The 22,651-nt window shown below is 38.1% G+C and overlaps 1 protein-coding gene across 2 annotated transcripts in view; it reads right to left on the reverse strand.

Annotated features, from left to right (window-relative positions):
* Positions 1-262: 262 nt before the first annotated feature.
* LOC135078997 (uncharacterized) overlaps positions 263-22,651 on the reverse strand; it is a 220,311-nt gene continuing 197,922 nt past the window's right edge. For both annotated transcript variants that reach the window (XM_063973612.1, XM_063973613.1), the window contains exons 6-10: positions 5,438-5,610; positions 4,765-4,981; positions 3,879-4,218; positions 2,572-3,721; positions 263-1,541 (exon numbers count right to left, since the gene is read on the reverse strand). In XM_063973612.1, the coding sequence (XP_063829682.1) occupies positions 1,324-1,541; positions 2,572-3,721; positions 3,879-4,218; positions 4,765-4,981; positions 5,438-5,610 (2,098 nt within the window). In that variant the 3' untranslated portion in view covers positions 263-1,323. The remainder of the gene's footprint in view (positions 1,542-2,571; positions 3,722-3,878; positions 4,219-4,764; positions 4,982-5,437; positions 5,611-22,651) is intronic.

Below are 22,651 nucleotides of genomic sequence, written 5' to 3' on the forward strand. Positions count from 1 at the left end.
ACTTTCTATATACCCAAAACCCAGTATCATATAGCCAGCTATAATATTTTTGGCACACTACTACATAACTAAATTCGAAAACAACTAAACTAAAGTACCTACTCGTTACAATTTTAGTCTTTTACATACTATGTACATAGGAACAACGTTGTGTTTTGCATGTACTTTAAGTTATGTACATTTTATATACACTGTAGTCCATTAGGACTTCGATTGGTATCGAAAATTAAAAGAAAAACGTTTTTAATTCTAATGGTTTTAATTTTCAAATTAAGTTGCTTCCAAAAACCAAATTTAAAAGCGGTGTATAACGTCTGTTTTAAGTTTTGACTCTGAATTATGTTGGTGACATAAATGCAACCATTGCAAACTTTAAGCTTAGTTAGAGCTCTTATTGCAACTTTAAACCTGGCTAGATTGGTGAAACCATTGGAAAATTACCTATATCCCTTTAAGCATTGGTTTTACACATTAACCAGCTGTGATCCATAAATGCCACCATTGGAAAGTAACCTTCATAACTTTAATTGATGTAATACGCTAACTAGCCAACAGTTCTGATCTGTTCATGTTAGTACCATAAATGCAACCATTGGAAAGTGACCTTTATGCTTCTAAGCATTAGTATCACACACGCTAGCCAAAACAGATGTAAACTGATCAGTTTCGTGCAACTATCGGAAAGTGACCTTTATGCTTCTACGCATTAGTATCACACCAGCCAATGCAGCTGTAACCTGGCAAGTTGGGTCAACCATTGTAAAATTAACTTTATGATTTTAAGCTTTATTAGAGCTCTAATACAGCTCTGACCTGGCTAGTTTGTTGCAACCATTGGAAAATGACCAGTATGCTTCTAAGCATGAGTATCACACACGCTAGCCAAAACAGCTCTATCCAGTTTGGTGCAAAATAAAATGACCTTTATGACTTCAAGCTTTATTAGAGCTCATGGAGCTGACCTGGCTAGTTTAGTGCAACAATTGGAAAATGAACTGTATGCTCCTAAGCATTAGTATCACACTCTAGCCAATGCAGCTGTAACCTGCCACGATGGGTCAATTATTGTAAAATTACCTTTATGGCTTTAAGCTTTATTAGAGCTCTAATACAGCTCTGACCTGGTTAGTTCGAAGAAACCATTGGAAAAAGACCTACGCTTATAGTCTAGCCATTAGTATCACACACGCTAGCCTAATCAGATGTAACCTGGCCAGTTTCGTGCAACCATTGGAAATAACCTATATGATTCTTTTAAGCATTAGTGTGATACAGTAGCCAATGCAGCTTTATCGTGGCCAGTTAAAAATGACCTATATGCCTTTAAGCATTAGTATCACACACGCTAGCCAACGCAGCTCTGTCTATACTGGCGTATTCTTTCCCAGAGCGAGGCCGCGTCAAGTGCCGGTCTGCTGACACGTCACAGGAGCTGAAGGAAGACACCGAGAGAGACTCCATGTAGTCGGAGGTGTCTGAGGCGCCACTGGAGGTGCTCTTGTTGGTCAGCTGGCTGAGACGCGCTGTGATGTCAGGGTCTACTGTGGAAGAAAGGTAAGGTTAAAGTTTCAAGTTCATCATCATCATCATCATTTCAGCCATAGGATGTCCACTGCTGAACATAGGCCTCCCCCAATGCTTTCCATGTTGATCGATTGGTAGCGGCCTGCGTCCAGCACTTCCCTGCTACCTTTACGATGTCGTCGGTCCACCTTGTAGGTTTCAAGTTCACAGAAGATAAATCTATATCTATAAAAGCGAAAGGGCACTGATTGACTGACTGACTCACTCATCACGAAATCTTAGAAACTATAACACCTACAAACTTGAATTTTGGCAGTTAGGTTCCTTATAGGGTGTAGACATCCGCTAAGAACCGATTCTACGAAACTCCATCCCTAAGCGCGGCAGTCGCTAGTTTATAAATAAATTGAAAAAAAAACGAATAGCCTAAAGCCGGATCCAGACATGTGTAATGTAAGATTGCGTGTAATATAACACGAATTCTACGTGTGGACGGCACTACGAACATTACATGTAAAGTGCTGCCCATACTATTTCAATTACTTTACACGATATATTGCATTACGTGATACACCCGTCTGGATCCGGCTTAAAGGCGGGAATTGAACCCACGACCTTTCGCTTGCCGGGCGACTGCTCTTCCAACTAAGCTACTCGTACTTAGACAGTGGGTGAACCCGCAAATAAAAACATAAAGCCACATACTACTAGCCAGTCTTGGCTATTCTAGATTAGACAGACACGTTTCTCGAGCTCTATGTAGTAGTGTAATCCAGACAGTAAAGTTGGATACTTAGATAACTATTACAATTTCGTCAGGATTCAAAGTGACTAAATTTAATTGTAAACCGTCTTAAAGCTGCTTACCCAAGTAATGAACAAGTCTGAAAACTTACGAAACTTAATTTATAATTTAAGCGTGACTTTCAACTTCAAGGAGGTAAAAGACGAAACTACGAGTATCTTTTAATCTTGCAGAGCTCTTAAGTCTAAAGATGAACTTGGCTGTGTTGGTGGAACTAACAATTAAGGGAAAAAATAACTTACTAGTTTTCCTCTTCCGCATTGTAAGAGTATCGACGTCACACGAATTTGACTTCGTCAGCGCCGAGACTTCTTCGAAATGAAACGTCAGATTCTTCAGAGGGTCTGACGAATTCGACTTCACAAAGGCCGAATGCACTGGCGTCAAAGATTTCCTCATATTTTGCTTGTTGCACTTGATATGTTTCTTCATGGATTTGGAATTAGTCACGGGCATTTCGAACTCCTTGAAGTCTCCCTTGTGATGCTTCAAAGATCCCGTCGAAACTCCAGAATCGTTTGAACTGGAAGAATCCCTATTTTTATCGGATTTACTGGGAACACTTGACGAACGTCGGATCTTGACTGCATCTCTGAACCGAGCCACAAATACGTTCTCGCTTTTCAATTCGGGAACTTTGAAGGTTTTGTTCTTGTCTTCAAATTCTGATTTGTTCCCTACAGGGATACCTTCGTTTATCCTCTCATTCTTCGTCGCTTTTCTAAGCACAGTAGGCGTAAAACAAATCTGATTGTTCAGGTAGTCATCATCGTGTCTCTTAGTGAAATCGGCGGAACTAGATCTCCTGGTACTGATGGTACTGACTGTATCCGAGTGCTGAGTAGGATCCGACACGTGGCTGATCCTGCTAATATTATCTGAACAGTTTTTGTTGCTATTACTTGAAATACTGATTTCAAGAGGCTCCATGTGCATATAATTTAGGTGATCGTTGCAACAGTCTGTTGAAGGGTGCACAGTGTTCGTTGTAGCCGTGGAAATGTCATCGTCATGTTCAGGGATGTCTTCTAACGCATCCAAGTCCTCTTGACTGAACCCAGCGCTTCGAAGGATCTGCAAGGAACTTTCGAACTTCTCTAAAGTGGCTGTAAGGTCTAGGTTCGCGTAGTTATTATACTCGATTCTTATATCAGGTTTTTTGGTAACTGGGGTTACGTTAACGTAATTGGACAGTGCCTCTGCCGTGGATACTTCATTATTATTAACACTAGTATCACATTGGTTGTTGTTGTCCATAGGCTGGTCAGTTTCCTTTTTGGCATCGGTTTGGTTCTGAACGCAGGTGCAGGACTGGCCGTTGATGAGACATTTAAGTTTCTTTGGTGTGTCGTATAAGTTTGATGGGTCTGAGTTGCCATCTATTGGGTGCTCCTGGAAGAATATGAGAAAAATGAGTTAGTTTTGACAGACGCCGTTTAGTTTGGGAATAATGATGAGGGTTGTTAAGAAACGAGATGAATTCAGTAAGACTGGTCAGGAAAACTTTGTGTTTATGTTCAAGGTTTAGAAAACTTTCTACATTACTTACTTGTATTAAAGGCATCGGCGTCTTTGGCACGTCATAATTCTCGTAGGGTCCACTGAAGGACTTCTTCCTACAGCAGCAAGGCTTCGGCTGCTGCCAGCACTGGCAGCCGTTGCCGGTCTTGGCTGGTACAGTTGGCGTGCAGCAGGCCACTGGGCTGCCGCGTTTCGATTCGAAGCTCTTGTCGAGGAGGCATGCACTCCGCGGTACACTGTACTCGGAGGCAGACCCGCTTGATCTGGAGTAGATGGACGCGCGGTCGGAGTCCGAACGCTTCTCCATAATGTTCTCCATGGTCCACACTGGGGACATGATTGAACCTGGTGTGCCCATCGTGGAGGACCTGAAAAATAGATTAATCGAGGTTCAGATATAGTATATCTTATAGTAAGTCGAATGACTTACCAAGGTTTGTGAATGAGCAATGATGGTTTGTCCACATATTCTTCATCATTATTTCAGCCATATGACGACCACTGCTAATCATGATCATTGGCAGCGGCCTGCATCTGGCGCCTTCCTGCAATCTTTGTAAGGTCATCTGTTCACCTTGTAGGTGGACGTTCACATGTTATTGAACGGATATAATAATATGTAGTATATCCATACCACCACCACCTGAAGTGATTGAGTGGCCTGAATAATGACAGACAGTAGACAGTATTTTTTCCAAGAACAATGAATATTTTTCATCATTATGATGTCTATTATTATATTATTATGATTATGAGTCCATTATTATGATTAAACGATGATGATAACTCATCACATGGCAGGAAGGCGCATGATGCAGGCTGCTACCAACCGGGCGATGTGGAAATCATCATCTACGTTCAGCCGTGAACGTCCTATAGCTAAAATTATGATGATAATGATGATGATGACTTACCTAGTCAAGTGACTGATCTTGCCAATGCAACTGGAGCACCTTGGCAGCGACGTGGGCCGTCGGAACTTGTCTTCGCTGTCCAGGCTGGTGTCGAGGTCGGACAGGCAGTGCATGGTCTGGCTGGCCGGCGCCGCCCAGGACGGAGACACAGACCGCAGCGACGGGTGGAAGCAGTCGTCCATGCAGGAGCTGGTGTCGGAGAAGCGCTTCTCTAGGACTGGAAGAAGAATGAAGTCGTTTTTACAGGATATTCTTTAACTTTCTTTTATTGTGAGGGCAAGTCACAAGAGGACCACACATCTGGTGTCAGATTATTAGCTGTCAAAGACATCATTGAGGGTCGATTGATTGACAGTTTAGCGTACCCTGCAAAGTATGGATTATTTTCGAAAAAATAACTACGTTATACCTACCATGGTAGCGCTTACGTACGAGTAAGATGCAATCAAAGTAAATTAGCACTTTCTCTACTCAAATTGCATGCACTTGCTCTACCAAAAGACTAGAGCGGCGTCGCAAAAAAAAAATCTATGGTGTTGTCGAAGCCTCGGGAACAGTTGTAGGAGGTACAGCAATTGCTGCCTGCGGTTGCCGTCAACCGCCTTCTAACTCACGCTTTTTATTTTTAGTCTTCGAAGTCTTTGTCCATAAGGTATCTCAAGATGCGACTCACCAGAACCACTCCTAGAAGCGATGCTCAGCCTGGACTGCGCGTCGTGGCTATACGCGTTGAGGAGGTCCGTCAGCTCCCTCCCCCCCTCCGCCGCGAACACGAACAGCCCCTCCCCCTTGCCGCAGCGCGATCCCCCCTCCACGCAGAAGCGTTTGTCGACCACGCCGTAGCGTCTGGAAAGATAGAAACGAAGGTTATTCATTTATTTAACATTTGCACAAAATATTGGACTAAAAAGGCGAACTTATTGTCATATTCTCTTACAGACAACCTTTGGGCCAAGCTAGTTTAGTTTGCCTGTTAGGCACCTATTTGTGAGGTCCAGAGAACTTTTCTTACGAGCCATTTCAAGTGTTTCAATGAGGCTTTTCTATTTTCCTTCCACTGCTAAAGCTTTTGTGAAACCCGGACCTACATATTGACCACCAATAAACCTAATTTAGTGAAGACTAAGTTTTTAAAAGATAAAATGAAAAACGTGGCGACTGAAACTTCATTATTCCTGCAGATTTAATTTTCATAAGTTTTCAGTATGAATTTGTTTACGTATTTTTTACTGAAGTTATTATAGTAACTAAATTGAACGAATTCCAGAAATAAACAAAAAAGAAGCTAGCTTTTATACGATCATTATTGGAATTCCAAGAGAAAATAACATTCCTAGACGCTCCACTGAATTCGTTTATCAAAGCAATAAAAAATCTACAAATTATGCTCTACGAGTCTTAATCAATATAAGGGCATATTAAATAGTCTTTTTAATTGTAGTAATTGAAATCAACGCACGCGCACACAATTCTTCATCCGGCGAGTTAAGCTGGATATAATTGCTGAAGCAGTGTGTAACAGCTTAATAGTTTGTTTACGCACGCCCCGGTGACATTCGCTTAGGGCCTGGCTACAGGCTGGTGAGAACAGCCAATTCACCGCAAACGGAGGGATGTTAAGGGTAATATTTTAACGGGTCTTAATATGATCATTATTTCAGCCAGAGGACGTCCACTGCTGAACATAGGCCTAGCCCTGTGATTTCCAGATTGACCGATGTTCGGTTGCCTTTCCGCAACTATTAGGAGGGAGAAGGATTCTAGTATTCACAAGTATTCTCTTATTTTTATAGCAGGTAGGCAGGTATTAACAAGGCAGGTATTTGACCGCAATCGCACCTGGTGTTATGAGATGCAGTCTAGGTTAGTACATATTCTTATCTGCCCTGTAAGTGCCTATTCACTCTCGCCTTGAAAAGACCTGGATTCTGTACCACTGTCTATTTATTTTGTATTAAATAAAAATCCCGCTAAGCCCTCATGGTAAGTTAAATATGCTTGTGTTACGAGTGGGTCCATATTCGGTTGCATAAAAAATATTGTCATAATTTAAGAGTGCATAAAGTTTTTTGGCATACTCATCATTTCGCATAACGTTCATACAGAATAAATCATAAGGCATATATTTTTTTGCCATAACCACTTTTATTATAATAATATTTTAGTATATATTTTTTCTGTATTCTCGTTTTTTTAATAACGATTTCTAGGCATAACATTTATTGGCATCTAAACCAATGCCATAAATATTACCATTCATAATATACAAAATACCATAATGTTAACAAATATAAATAGACAAGCAAGCATGCAAACAAGCATGCAAGCAAGCAGCAAGCATGCAATCAAACAGCAAGCACGCAAGCATGCAAGCAAGCTGCAAGGTAGCATGTAAGCATGCATGCAAGCAAGGATGCAAACAAGCAAGCCTGCAAGCAAGCAGCAAGCATGCAAGCAAGCAGCAAGCAAGCATACAAGCAAGCAGCAAGCATGCAATCAAGCAGCAAGCATGCAAGCATGGATGCAAGCAAGCATGCAAGCAAGCATGCAAGCAAGCAGCAAGGAAGCATGGATGCAAGCAAGCAAGCATTCAAGCATGCAAGCAAGCATTAGGATTGCCTTATCTCCGGCGCTGCGGGAAGTGCGGTCCTTCCGCTCTGGCGTAACATATACCCGGCATGCCATGCTCGCTTCCGCAGCTTCGGCTTGCTGGTCGCCTTCGGCGACCAGCCTCAGCCGCTCCAGCTCGCACGGCTGCCGGATATATGTTACAGCAAGCGAGGACCGCACTCCCTCCGCGCCTCCGGCTTTTAAATTACACTCTAGTATAGGGCAGACTAGTACCACGTGGAAGAGACCACGGCCAGTCGGGATCTACATAATTTCAGACCAGGCAAGCTTAATGTTGTAAAAGAAATGTGGGCTGTATAATATGTGCGTTATAATAGATAAGAGGGATTCGAAATCAAACAGAATGTATTTTCACGAGCTTAAGTTTTCTAAGAGACAGGTCAAAAATTAAGAACAAAAATGACAATGATACAGAGAATTTAGTTTTTGCAAATCTATAGGCCGAAAGAGTATAAAGGTGGAAGGAGGATCGTTCGCAACATCACAAATACATAATTATTTACTCTTCAATGTTGGTTGCTCTTATAGACAATATTTATGACTTTAAATGTTATAAATAATTACATTATGTTTATAGTATTTTATTAAAAACAAACTTTATGTATATAAAAATTATGTTCTTTACATTTATGATTATTTAAATTATAGTATTGAAAATTAGAGAAAGTTATTATTATGCCTAAGAAACCATTATGCATTTAGAAAACTATGCATATCAAAGTTTATGCGAAAAAACTTTATGCAAATACTGTTATCCCAAACTAAATTATGATGAAAAATGTTATGCGTCTGAGAGGGCACCCGTTACGAGTGACCCGACACCGACAGCATTGGGCGATTGTCGCTTCAATGACTATGTATCATCTGTGACTATGTAGCGGCGATAGAGATCTTTCTATGTCTAGGCTTTCGAGCGCACGGCAGGTCGCCCATGCGCTGGACTACTGACCAGGTCAAAACCGCACTCAATGGTCCACTCCACGAGTGCACAAGAAGGCTGCAGTGCGGGAGGAATGGCGACGGATTGTGAGGCTTGCCACCGGGCCGGGTGTGACGACCACGACCACTCTGGCAAGAGTGTAGCGACGAAGAAGAAGAAGAGAATGGCTAGGCTGTTCTCCCTGAACTGTGCCTTGTTGAGGCCACCCGCATGGCACAAATGAAGTTAGATACGTTAATTAGCGAGCACGAACAATAGCCGTGACTCGCGTTCCGAGCAGCCTCAAAGCAGTAGCAAACCCTGGATCATATGCAATTGCAATAGGGTTCATTTTTCAATAAAAATGTGTAACATGATGTGCTGGAATTTGTACCTTTGTGCCGTTATCGGGTACGAACTTTCAGCCTTCGTGCGGGACACTTGGTAGTTGTTGGATTGTCTTTGAATGGTTGCTTTTATGGAAAACAAAACGGGTGAATTCTAAAATTAATGCATTTTTAACCGACTTCAAAAAGGAGGAGGTTCTCAATTCGGTTGGTATGTTTTTTTTCTTTGCTCGGATTCCCACCAGTAGTTACTTACCCCGATTTTTTATATGTACCTAAACATTTTTTAAACTAACAATATGGAGTGCGATTTCAAAGGCTTTGTTTTGAAGTTTTTCTGGAAAAACTTCTCAAATATAATTACAAACCTAAGGACTATTATCACCAATATTCATTTACAAATTAACATGTCAGTTAAAACATCTGTGATTTTCCAAAATGGCTGTAATAATAAACAAGCTCAGTCCTTAGCGTGCACTTATATCGCAATCTTGGAAGTAGACGCGAATAATTTGACCAGAGGTATTTAATTTAACGGGCCCCGAAGGAATCCTACCCACGCCGAACGAAGCTATGTACAGACAGCACATAATGCTGTTTTGGTGGCAATATAGCATTTATTTCAACTACATAAGGTGTACGTTGACGTGCTGCGGTCTGTACCTATATTGCACGACGGTCTTCACTCTTCAGCTATGAGCGCCTGGTTTTCTATAAGGTTCAGTTTTGGTCAGCTTTCAGTTTGAATAGGAAGTTCCTGAAGAAACGCTACCATGCTTTTTTTACCATGTGACGATAACAAACCGGCCAGCCACATTTTTAACTAAGGTGCAGAATTTGTGAAGTTAGGACGAGCTTGGCTCTAGATGAGATCTGAGAACTTTTTCACGGTGCTAACCGAGCATTATAACATTTTACATGAAAATGTCTTTGGTGGGATCACAATGAACTAGAAAGTCATTGGCAGAAGTTATCCATCAGTGTTATTTCCTCGTATTCGTGACAGTAAAATTGATTACTCTATTTTTTGGGACATCCAACAAAATTGTAAGCTTATCCCAAAGCTCACGTTTTATGTTGCAAAGAAGATTGTTTATTATATTACGAAAGATTGTCGTTTAAAGGTCGTCAACTCGTAAAGACCAGCAATCTTAAGGAAGGAAAATAAGAAACGATAAATCTCATTTGGAAAACAATCCAGCCGAGGCAAATGGAAACGTTTATAACCTTATTAAGAGCCAAATTGAGGATCGTTTGGGAAAAGTATTCCTCAATCTCCAAGATCCTTATAAATAAGGAGACAGCAATAAACTGACTTTCATCAGAAAGGAGAGTTTCCTTTCAAGGAATTTATAGATCTTGATGTAAATAAATGCATTTATCACTTCGCAGTAGCTTTTACGGTTCACAATAAAATCTAAATCACACTAAAAGATCTTGAAAGCGTACCATTGTTCCGGCGATAAAACAAAACCGCGGTCCAAAGAAGTTTCCTGCTTTAAAAAGGTTGGATTAGTTTTTATAAGGATATAAAAAGGTGCGATATAAAACCTACTACCAGCGCGCACGTGCCAGTAACATTAAAAAAGACGAAAATATCATAAAATGTTCTAAATGCATTTTTTTTTAATAAAGAATGGAATTACGATATTCAAACGCGATTCATCTCATTCCAAATTCGCTCTTATTCTAAATAACGTTGCAAGTTGCACAGCGATTATCGCGTAGCCGACCTCGGCGGCATTTACGTAATAATACCACAGGCTATGCATTCGAAAACGGGTCGCTGCAATGAAAAGTCCGTGCGATTCGAACATTGAGTAAGTCTGGTCGTGCATTTCCAATTCGGTCGAGTTATCATTTCGTAGGCGAACCACGTATTTCTTTTACAAGCGCATCTCGAAGACTACAAATGTAGTTCTTCTTAATGCATGTTAAACGTTCTAATAACTGCAATAAAACATGGCTTGATTTATGGCTATTCGATGGAATTGTTGTGTTTCTCGCCTTCTTAAAGATTTTCGAGATGATAAAGTTTTATGGCCTTTTAGATTAATATAACAGCGGGAGGAGTGTTATTCTGGGGGCGTCAAAATTTAATAGCATTTATCCGATTCTTGCATTTATATTTATTTTGTTTTGTTTTTTACTTCTAAATTCACAATCGTAATGGATTCATTTATTTGTATGAAACATTTTGTCATTTGACATCATGAGATCTTAACATTTTATTGTCCTGAAGCAGTGATAGGTTGTATGTAGTAAGAATAATGTTTAAGAATTTATTTTTGGCACAAAGAGCTTTTTTACGCTTTTTGAAATCAGTAATATAGTTTTCAGTACATTTAAATAAGCAATATTATTTTCAGTCAATTTAATATTCCGACAATAGACGTCTTCAGATTATTCGAAGGCTTTTGAATTTCGTAAATGATTTGTAAAGTTTATCAGAAGCGTTTATTAAATCAACTTTAGAGTGTGCTATCGTTCGGCAATGAGCACAGATAACTGAAACGGTCTTGTTCGTCAATTTGAAATAAAAGCCGTAACGCGAGATACCAGATAAGGTGAACAGGCACGGAGTCCGAGTTCTTAGGACTCGGGGCTAAGTTGTAATAAGTAAAAAAATAACGGGACTATTCCCACCTCCTGTTCCCACTGCTGCAACTCCTGTGTAGCCAGGATCTACAGCTTGACCGCCAATAAAAACCCAACCAGTGAAGGTTGTCCCGGGGGAAAGTTAAACTGTCATTGGACCCGCAATGAAATTAATCAGAAGAACATAGGACTTCGAAGACTTCGCGACTGTCGGGAATTATTCATAATAACCGGTTATTGTTAATAATTTTCAGTTTATCACATTAACCGTAACATATAAACTAATCTAATTTTCTAAAATGTTATAGTGTCATGCTTCTCAATCTGGACTGTTACTTAGCTTTATTATTAGTTTTTTTTTTCTTTAAGAGATAACTTGGTATTGTCATTCTCACTAAAATGTCTCTGGGGTGGTGGCGTAGTGAGGCGGGTCGTTACATTCCCTCTAATATGGTCGAGTGAAGCGATGGCTGGTTCACTCGTCATGTCTGTGAACAGGCGCTGCTTTCGGGGACTGGTCAATCCAAGTTATTCCAACTTATGTATGCGAGTCATTTCTACTAGTATTTGAGTATGTAATCTGTAAGTCTAGATATTAGCACGTCACTACCTTGTTTAATATGCCACGCAATTTTGTATACCCATTCTTATAAGATACACTATACAAGAATGCATGGTAAATTCAGTGAACTGCTCCTGAATCGAATGTACCTACTACTGCTATTTCTATTTATTTATATTAACCGGCAGACAGTGGTGACTGAGTTTGTTGCGGCGCTTCTTCTCAGCACTTGCCAAATGTTGGTCTCGAAGCGCTGGTAGGGTAAAAAGATTATGAGACATGTAGAGGCTCCTTAAGAGCAAAATGACGATTTGTAAGAACTATTTATTAGTCTAAACAAATAAAGAAATTTTGACTTTGACTTGACTTTGACTTTGAAGTTAAGGTTCGACTTCCCTTCAACGCAAAGTGGATGACAGGTGACAAAACAAGCAATAAAATAATATTTTAGTCGAGGGTCGAAAATATTTGTATCATTGGTTAAAGAAACAGTGACAGTTTTTGGGACGTAAGTTCGTTCGTTTCAGCCAAATGACGTCCACTACTGGACAAAGAACAATGTACAAGAGTGGGTACGTTAAATGACTGAAACCTGTGTTTTCAGTAGGTAAGATAAGTAAAAATTCTACTGAATTTTTCATTGACTACAAAAAGCTGAAATTTAAAAGAAAACAAATTAAATTGCCCCTTCTGTAAACTCTCAGGGTCCGCCCCCGGGCCTGCCCTAGATAGGGCCCTGTTTGGGCCCTTCCATTAAAAGATGGGATAATATCAAAGCAGGGCCTTAGGCGAGAGTCAGCCTTGTACGTCGGGCTATACATTTGTATTCTAAAATAGCCTTTATTACAATTTGCATAAGATGCCACGGTGTCAAGCTTGAAGTGCCGTCTGTACAAAAGATGGAGTTGTTATTAAGATCTTCCGCAGCGGCGACTTTCATTTATTTAAAATAATATTCGTACGTTTGTTGGAAATGGATTGGTTTTGTTGGAGAAATGAATTGTTTAGTGTACAAACATAGAAGGATTGATATTTCTGTTGATTTTAGTATTTAATAATATTTGCCAATATAAAGCCTAAATGGGCTGATTAATTAAATAAAATTTACAAAATCAGATATGTATGAAAATTCAAATGATGATATCAATTTTCTGACTTCACCATACTTACCATTTATATGCATATGTTAACATGGGCTAGTGTCGGCTCATATACCCATTTACCTAACACCCTGCATATTTTTCTTTTATCAAAAACTATAAAACTGCAGCCACAAAGTCCAATGAAAAAGATTGTAATTGGTTTCGCACTCCGCTAAGAGCGTCACAGGCCACGCTTTTACTTATATTACAAGCCATCGAATTTTAACCAGCTCTTAGCTTATTGGCGACAAATCCCTCATTTATTTACGGCATTATTTACCCGGGGTCCAATAACTTAAGCGGAGTTAGCGGGGCCGGTGCATAAGTTAGCTAACTTAACGACAACTGGTTAATCCGTTTAGTCAACAGCGATTAGTTAAGCTAAACTGTAAGGGAATCTTATTGTTGGGGCATACGTGTTTTGTTAATTTGATTTGTTAATCGGTTTACAGGAGCAGTTCTATGAGTGACAGGGTTTAAACTTTAAAGTAAATAAGTTTCTCCGCTACTTCCCAGCACTAGTTAATGAAATCACCACCTACTAAGTGGTGACAGGGTTATAGATATATTTGGGACCTTAAACTAAAAAAAAAACTTTAAAAAAATAAAACTTAACAGATGCGGGCATTAATTGAAGAAAGTTAATTAGGCTAGGTTAGGTTTTATTCTCCTACCTGTAATGATGGTGTAAATGTTTGGAAACAAATAAATAAATTTTAGGTAAGTTATGTTTGCAGAAATGTGATTCTTTCAACTCCAGATGTTTTTTATATAACATCTCTCATTTACGTAGAAATCATGTTAATAACACCATCAAAATACTTTTTTGATATGATTTAAAATAATTAAGATACAAAATAATTTATATAATATCGAATTATCCAAGTACCTTTTAGTAAATATAAAAAAACACTAACGCGCAGTAGAGAACAAAAGTTAGGGACACCAGCAAAGTATGCAGTTTTTTTCATAAATTGCATTGCAACTAAGAAATAAGTGTTTCTGTCAACATAATCACAATTCGTAGACAATTTGCGAGTCCAGCTTAAGTGATTACCCTGTTTTCGGGGAAATAGCCCAAAATGCCGTCGTAATAAACACATATTTCGCCCGGCATCAGATTTGAAGCATTAGTGTAATCAACAACATTTTCTTTCAAGATTTTTTCGTAAATTATAAAAGGAAAATGTGAGATTTTCTCGGAAAATGTTATGCTGAACGAGGATATTTTATTACTGTAGCATTGTGCTACTAATATTATTAACGCAACAAAAGTATGTATCTATACTTATAATATTATAAATAATATTATAAATGCGAAAGTAACTCTGTCTGTCTGTCTTGCTTTCACGCCTAAACCACTGAACCGATTTTGATTAAATTTGGTATAGAGATAGTTTGAGTCCCGGGAAAGGATACAGGATAGTTTTATCCCGGTTTTTGAAACAAGGACGCGCGCGGTAAAGTTTTTCTGTGACATACAAAATTCTAGGCGATCGAAGCCGCCCGCGGGCGGAAAGCTAGTAAATTAATAATAATAAAAATGATGTTTTTATTTATGTTTACATTAAGTTATGGGTGTCTGGTATAGTATCAAGAAAGAAGAATTTAAGAACCTACTTAGGTTTTTCTACACAAATATACATCATCAGATCATTTAGTCTCCACTGCAGAAGCTTCTCTCGTCACTTCTCTGTACCAGAGGCAAATGAAAGATTTGGCCTGACTTGGCCTGCAGGTGAATTTGAGGAGGCCTGACTGTGTTTTTGTCCCATAGAAACACATCAAACATGGAGTGCAAGTGTGGTTTTGTTCCCCAGTTGACGAAGCACATGATGTCGTGCCCAAACAACTGCAAGCAGGAAGATTTAATGAAGGCTACTGACAACGCCATTCTTGTGGCGGTGTTTTGGGCTAACATTGTGTAGGTTTTGTTGTCGACATTTTTCATATTCAAATCAAATATATTTATTTGCATAAAACAGGGTTACAATGGGTCTTTTACATTTTCATGTTTCGAAGTGTCAGTGCCTGTTCAGAGTGTTCAGCCATAAGTCATAGCATGCAATTCTCATATTATTTATTTTTTTAGACAAAAAAGACCGGCGCCGCGGTAATAACTAGTCCAAAAATATTTCAAAGCGTTTCTAATTTCAACCCTTCAGCTAATAGAGTTCTGCCCCTGGGGTTAATTATCAGAAAACAGATAAAAATTAAGGAGGGATCTCAATCTGCGCGTCCCTCCGTCTCAGAGGAGTTTCAAATATTTACTCGCTGCTTTCGATCCGTCTTCGCGAATAGCTCAGGGAGAAGAAACAGTGCATCTTGTGTTTTTTGTAGGCTTTTAATGGGTTTAATTTAACCTGCATTTATTTGTGTAATCCAATAACGTATTTAGTCCATCGAGCGCGCAACAGTAACGGAATCACTTCCATTCCTTCTATAGTCCTTATAATGGTATAAAACATAAACTTTTCTAGCTGTTCTATTTACAGATATTACTTTACAACTAGCGGCCGCCCGCGACTTCATACGCGTGGATCCCGTTTTAGGGCAGAAACTGCGTTAATCGGGCACCCGCGCGGTTTCATACAAAATGCTCCGTCGCGGCCACCCGCGCGGGGGACTTTCGTATGAAACCGCGCGGGCGTCCGCTTAACGCAGTTTCGGGCTGTACCCCTTTAGAGGTGGATTTTCGTAAAATCCTTTCTTAGCGGATGCCTACGTCATACGAGTAACATCTAACTGCATGCCAAATTTCAGCCCGATCCGTCCAGTGGTTTATTATTTGGAGATTTAATCATATTTTTTAAAATAATTACAGCTCATTATATTTATCCTCACAGTAGAATAAAGAGGCTGCTGCAATGAGTTGGCTGTTCTCCTTAGCCTGTGGTATTTACTTATGCGGTACTTTGGATTCATAGTCGGTAACTTATTAATTACTGGATCGCGCCCGCAGTGTACCTGCTCGGAATTACAATTAGATATGACTATTTTTGTAAAAAAAAATGTATAGTGCCGCTCCTTATATCTCAGGCTGACTGAGTTATAACAATATTATAGTGTTAATTTGTTTTTTTTTTTAATGTGATCTAGGTAGGATTAATAATACTAACACACGCATGCATATATTCATACATTACACACGCAACAAACACTTGAAGAGCATTGTGTTAATTTGTGTGAAACTTAAATATTTGTGTCTATCCACTTAATATGGCTGCCACAGAATAGAGATGGGTTATACTAGGTAAATTTGATACTAGGTGCACCTATTCCAAGTATTTATTAATACTCGATCCAAATACCTGTTCCACCTTGTACGTAGTAATTTAGCATACTTGACGCGACTAGTGCGGCGGACTAATCCAAGTAATATGACTTTAAAATACAATTTTCTTTGAAAAGATACAACCGTAGTATGAATAATCCATTTTGAAATTGAATAATAATTCCTCCCTTCATACTTCAACAGGCTTTGGACTGTCAACTTAAAAGTTGGCGTATTTAAAAGATATCAATTTCATAAAAATATTTACATATTTTTTTTTATTTACATGAATATGGTTGGACTACGTTTGTGTGCGTTTGCTTCGTCGCGCTCAAATTTGTTTGGTCAGACAGAGACGGAGTGAATCTCTACGTTCGCACATAAGCTTAGCGAGAAATACTAGGTGCGCGTAATACACGACTACGGATTACGCAATAATAACCTCTATTACTTTCAGGGTAGGGTCGGAAATCGTGTAATTTATAAAATACTAGGTGGATCAAGTATTTTAAAAAATGGAATAGGTGCCGCCTAGTACTGTAAAATACCTAGTGTGTGGATCTGTTCTAGTAAATACGTCTCATCTCTACCACAGAATACCAGCGTGCTCTAGGTGCTGACCTAGCCTAGAGCATAACACAACATGCTGAGTGGCTGCCATTTTGGTTCAAAACTATGTAAGTAACTATGTTGTAAGTAGTCTAAGGATATTTGGACTAAATAAAAATATTTTCTTTCTTTTTCTTTCTTCTTTCAATAATATTATTAAATAAAATTGTATGGGTAAATCAAAATTAATTAAATGCCTCTGCCAACTCGCCAATCTGGAAATCATTGTGGGAGGCCAATGTTTAGAAGTGGATGTTCTGTAGCTGAAATGATGATGATGAAATCAAAAATTAGAAATAAGATTAGAATATTTACACTTTGAATTACATCCAACAAAAGTATTTGACGTTTATTGTTTATACGTTTTTGTTACAAAATCAATCTTACTACAACGGCATAAGGAGCTACAGAGTTTACGTTGACATGCGTACAAGCGATCAAACAAAATATGCCGGTATTAATAAACCTTTCCCGTTTGAACGCATGGCTCGATTCAATTTCCGCCCTTTTAAATATTGATGGAATATTTTCGTACTGCAGTTTTGGGGATTTGAGTTTCATCGATGTTTTTGTTTAAAGGTTTGTTAGTACAATACATCATAGAATTTTCTTAATTTTTGTTATACAGGGTGTTAGGTAAATGGTTATATGAGCCGACACTAGCCCATGTTAACATGGTCATATAAATGGTATGGTGAAGTCAGAAAATTGATATCTTCATTTTAATTATTTTATTTTTCATACAAATCGGATTTTATAAAATTTATTTAATATGAAAATTAAAAAAAAATAAAATGATGATATCAAATTTCTGACTTCACCATACCATTTATATACCCATGTTAACATGGGCTAGTGTCGGCTCATATACCCATTTACCTAACACCCTGTATATGTCTCCGTAAAATTGTGAATTCCGTCAGATTTATAATCTGACGTAGTTAAATTACAATCTAAACTTTTTTTTTTTCGTCAGGAAATGCATGAAATTGCATACCCACTGGCCCGGGGGGTTATGTAAGGCTCTCCCTGCCAGATGGGCAGGGCCTACTCACTAAAACCTGACGGTGTCCTCCCGAAGTCTTTGGGACGGTGCTGCGAGTTATTGTCCGAGCTAGACGGCCTAGACATTCTTTCGCGGCTCCGCCCCAATTACAATCTAACCTAACCTAACCCACTGTTAGTTTACAATCTAACGCGTTATATTATAAACTGACAGAGTTCACAATTTCACGTTGACATATATTATACACCCCTTTGTTATGCTTTCTTTAATGGCAAAATAAACATTCTGAGACAATTCAGTCAGTGTTTCAATAGAAAAGGTCCTAATATCAAACAATATTGCAAGTCTGTTGGCGCGAATAATACAATATTACTGCATAAGCGGGTACCATTATTAGGCCGGGTACACACGGCGTGCCCACAACTATTCCCGTGGGATTACGATCCTCAAGCCATAAGCCCGGGCTCACTTAGCTTTAAGTAAATAAATTGAAACTTGCTGCAATCTCGCCAGACTTGAGAACTGTTGGGTAAATATTAATTAAAATCTAAATGTCGACTAGCAGTAGGTGGCAAGAATACTTATTTAGTTGTTATCTTTTCACCTCTTAATAATAAGCATAGAAGATAAGAAATCTGTAATCACCAAGATGCTGAAATTCTATTTTTTAATTTTAAAATATTAATATTAGCAAAAAAAATTTCTGAATCTAATTTAAGGCAATAATGGATTCAGTGGTAGGATCCATTAAACGAGTTGAAACTCGTAACAAAGAATCAACTTCAAGTCTCTTACAAAAAAATAAAATAAAAAAGTGACCTTTAATTTCAGCAATCCATTTTTCCCAGTGCAAGTCTATTTTTTGTGCCTTGGGCCGACAAAAATTGCGTGTAGCCGCGGGCGATACGCGCTCGCCAAACAAACCAGCTGTAATGAACTGCCGATGCGAAATAATAGGCTACCCCTTCGTGCGCGCCTGGCTTTATAATGCAATTAACATTTTTTTTTGTATTGGAGAGAAAGAATTTTATTCTAACTAGCTTTTACTCCTGGCTTCGCTCGCGCGGTTCTGGTCCGTTACGTCATAGATGTCCACGGTTCAAAGGTGTACATAATAACGTGCTATTGAATAGAGACTCCAAATGAATACTCAAAATGAAAAATAAAAATCATAAATCAAAAATGTCTTTATTTGTCTAGATTAATTAAATTAGTACTTTCAAATCGTCTATTTCTTTTGTAGAGCCTTTACATTCGACCCACGACAACTCAACCCACTCATTATTTTTTCTTACTCAACCCAATTTTGTTCCTTAGGGGAGACCTAGGAGAGTTGTGACAATTTTTACTTTAGGGGTCATATCTCGCTCAAAAAACATTCCACAGCTATGAATCATACAAATTAATGTAGCGCCGTTCCTTCTGTTTTCAAAACAATCACCAAAGTTAACTGAAGTATTAGGGTTTCTAAGAAAATCACCAAAATCTTAGACCACTCCCTCTGTCACAACTCTCCTAGCACCGAGGTAAGTTGTGACAGGTACCGAGGTGAGTTGTGACAGCATTGTATTTCATCTATTAGATATAAAAATACCATAATACTCAATCAAATATGATTTTTTAGCAAAAAAAGTACTTTAATTATCCTTTAGTAACAATAAAAACACATAGTTAAAGGATGTCGTTACACAGATTGAGATACATTTCTCCAGCTTTAATTTTTCTCCCACGACACTGGATTTTTTTATTATATTTTTTAGCTAATATATTTTCTTCCTCTTCTGTAAAAATATAATAGTCGCGGTGGTATAATCCATAGGCGGAGCTTCGCCTTCTGGGCTTACTTGATAAGCCTCTTTCTTCTTAATATATCGTAACAAGTTTAGATTGTAAGAGGTCGCAGCATATCTTAAACTTTAACCCTTTTTAACCTAATCACTTCATAAGCCAGGTCCTATATTTCGACTCCAGCAAGCAGTTCCTCTATATGGCATTCATGTATAGTTATTAGGCATTCAGAATCAAAAAAGTAGCAGCAGGCAATTATACAAATTATGAACCTACTAACACACAAAAAACATCTAAAAACATCGTGGAAATGGCCCATCAGAAAAATTAAGTAAGCTAGGAGAGTTGTGACAGGCTGTCACAACTCTCCTAGGTGTTTAAAATGACGACTTGGTTCGAATAATAATTATTATTTTCTAAACACGATGCGCACACAAAATATCAGTGCTACATTTTGAGACCTGAATAACCATGCAACTTGAGAAAAAATAACACAACAGTGCACATATACTAAAACATGATATAAATTGAAATAAATTTTTGACGAAAAACTTACTTTTCGCATTTTTTTGTACACAGACGTCATATTTACGTAACCGTGCCTCTAACGCCGCCCGCAGGTACTTAGTCAAGAAGAGCGTCTTAAAAGCGACAAACAAGCGTTTTTTCCACCTTCCTAACTATATGAAGTAAGGAGAAATCGTCCTTGTCACAACTCACCTCTGTCACAACTCTCCTAGGTCTCCCCTACTCTACCCACTACAAATTTTTAATTTTATGTTCCTTATTCACCCCAAAATCATTCCTAGCTCAAACCATTTTAAAACCACTTAAAAAATATAAGATTTTTATGTACGGTCAGAATCCCAACTAATATTATCCCATCCCAACTAATCCCAACTAATATTATAAATGCGAAAGTAACTCTGTCTGTCTGTCTGTCTGTTACGCTTTCCCGCTTAAACCTCGCAACCGATTTTGATGAAATTTGGCATAGAGATAGTTTGAGTCCCGGGAAAGAACATAGGATAGTTTTTATCCCGGTTTTTGAAACAGGGACGCGCGCGATAAAGTTTTTCTGTGACAGACAAAATTCCACGCGGGCGAAGCCGCGGGCGGAAAGCTAGTAAAAATATATTTTTTAGAAATTTAAGCTCAATTAACTTTTGTGTTAAGATCGTTCTATTAAATAAAACTGCAGGAATTCTGATATTTGAAAAACGTTTTCACAAAAGGACACAAATCAAATAATGACTAATTAGAATCTACTATAAATCCACTATAAATCTACTATAAATCAATCAAACGACTGTGATTTTTTATTATATCAGTATAACCAAGCGATGGCGTATAATTTTTCCCTAGACACTTGTTCATGAATGTACAAATATTTCAAATAATACAATGTATTTCATCAATTTTTTTCAAGCGGTATGACATGACAAAAGAAAAATAATAAAAGTATTCATGTGGGCAGCTAATCCCGCGGTAAAAGTTTTCAGCCTCTTAATTTGTTTATGTATTTACCTTAAAATAAAATAAAATCTTTGATATATTTAAGGTAATCAACATATTCATATCTATCATTTTTAGGGTTCCGTACCTCAAAAGGAAAAAACGGAACCCTTATAGGATCACTTTGTTGTCCGTCCGTCCGTCTGTCAAGACCCTTTATCTCAAAGACGCGTGAACGTATCAAGCTGAAATTCACATGAAATACTCAGGTCTATTGTCCCTTTAAGCTGTGAAAATATCAAACTTCTAAGCCAAGCCAATCAAAAGATACAGCCGATTATGTCGATATTTTCAACAAATTTTCGACACTCGCAAAGGAATCAAAACCTACAGGATACTTCCCGTAAACTCAGAATCTTGAAATTTGGCATAAAGCATTGTCATATAATGCAAATATAGGAAAAATTGCGAAAATTACATTTTTTTAGTTATACAGGGTGTTTGGCGCATCGTGTGCCAAAATGATTTGATAGAATGGGTCATTTCCTTTATTTTCAGCCCCCATAACACGTTCCATGCCAGGCGGCTACTTTTATATTAATTTTTTTAGTAATTTCACCAAAATACCCAAATCGCATCATTTAATTTCGATTTAAAAAAAAACTACTAGGTGTAGCTTCAAAGTAAATATTTTGTTTTGACATGCATTGATGTAGGGTTGCATCAAATCTAAATTTACTGGCAAATATCATCTAGTTTTTTTTTAATTCAGCTTTGAAGTTTTCCGAAAAGTTAAAAATGGACTGAACATTTAAGTTTACATGGCTATAAAAAAATAAATAGAAGAGATAGCGATCTTCGGATTTTATCAAAACTTCTCTAGTCTATCCCCATTCAAACGGTATACTAATCTTATTTAAATAATAACAATAACTTCACAAATTCCTTAAATTAGTGCATTGACTCTACTCGGACTGATTTGCGAAATTTGTGTTTATAGCCCCTTTTTGTGTGAATAGCACGTTATTAAACACCTAACAGGTAAAAAATATTTATCTCATGCAATGTAAAAACCTTTTCCCTATTGTTTTTCAATGTGGATTTCTTGAAATTAAAGACGAAAATAATTATTTTGATCGTTTATTAATTATTACAAATTTTGTTCAAAATGACCGCCTCGGCAACGTATACACTCACGACATCTTCTTCTAATTTCGACTGTTGTCGTATGCAGCCACAGTTCTCTTTTTATTACTACAAAGGCGTTTTCTACTCGTGGATTAGAAGAGATGGCCCTATACAGTGGCCTGCACGTTCCCCAGACCTAATTCCGTTAGATTTTTACGTCTGGGGACGAGCTAAAGAACTGGTGTACGTAACGAATTCAAACATTAGAAGAACTACAACAACGAATAAAAAACGCCTTTGTAGTAAATAAAAAGAGAAATGTGGCTGCATACGACAACAGTCGAAATTAGAAGAAGATGTCGTGAGTGTATACGTTGCCGAGGCGGACATTTTGAACTAAATTTGTAATAATTAATAAACGATCAAAA

The sequence above is a fragment of the Ostrinia nubilalis genome, chromosome 15 (genome assembly GCF_963855985.1).
Source record: "Ostrinia nubilalis chromosome 15, ilOstNubi1.1, whole genome shotgun sequence".
NCBI lineage: Eukaryota > Metazoa > Arthropoda > Insecta > Lepidoptera > Crambidae > Ostrinia > Ostrinia nubilalis.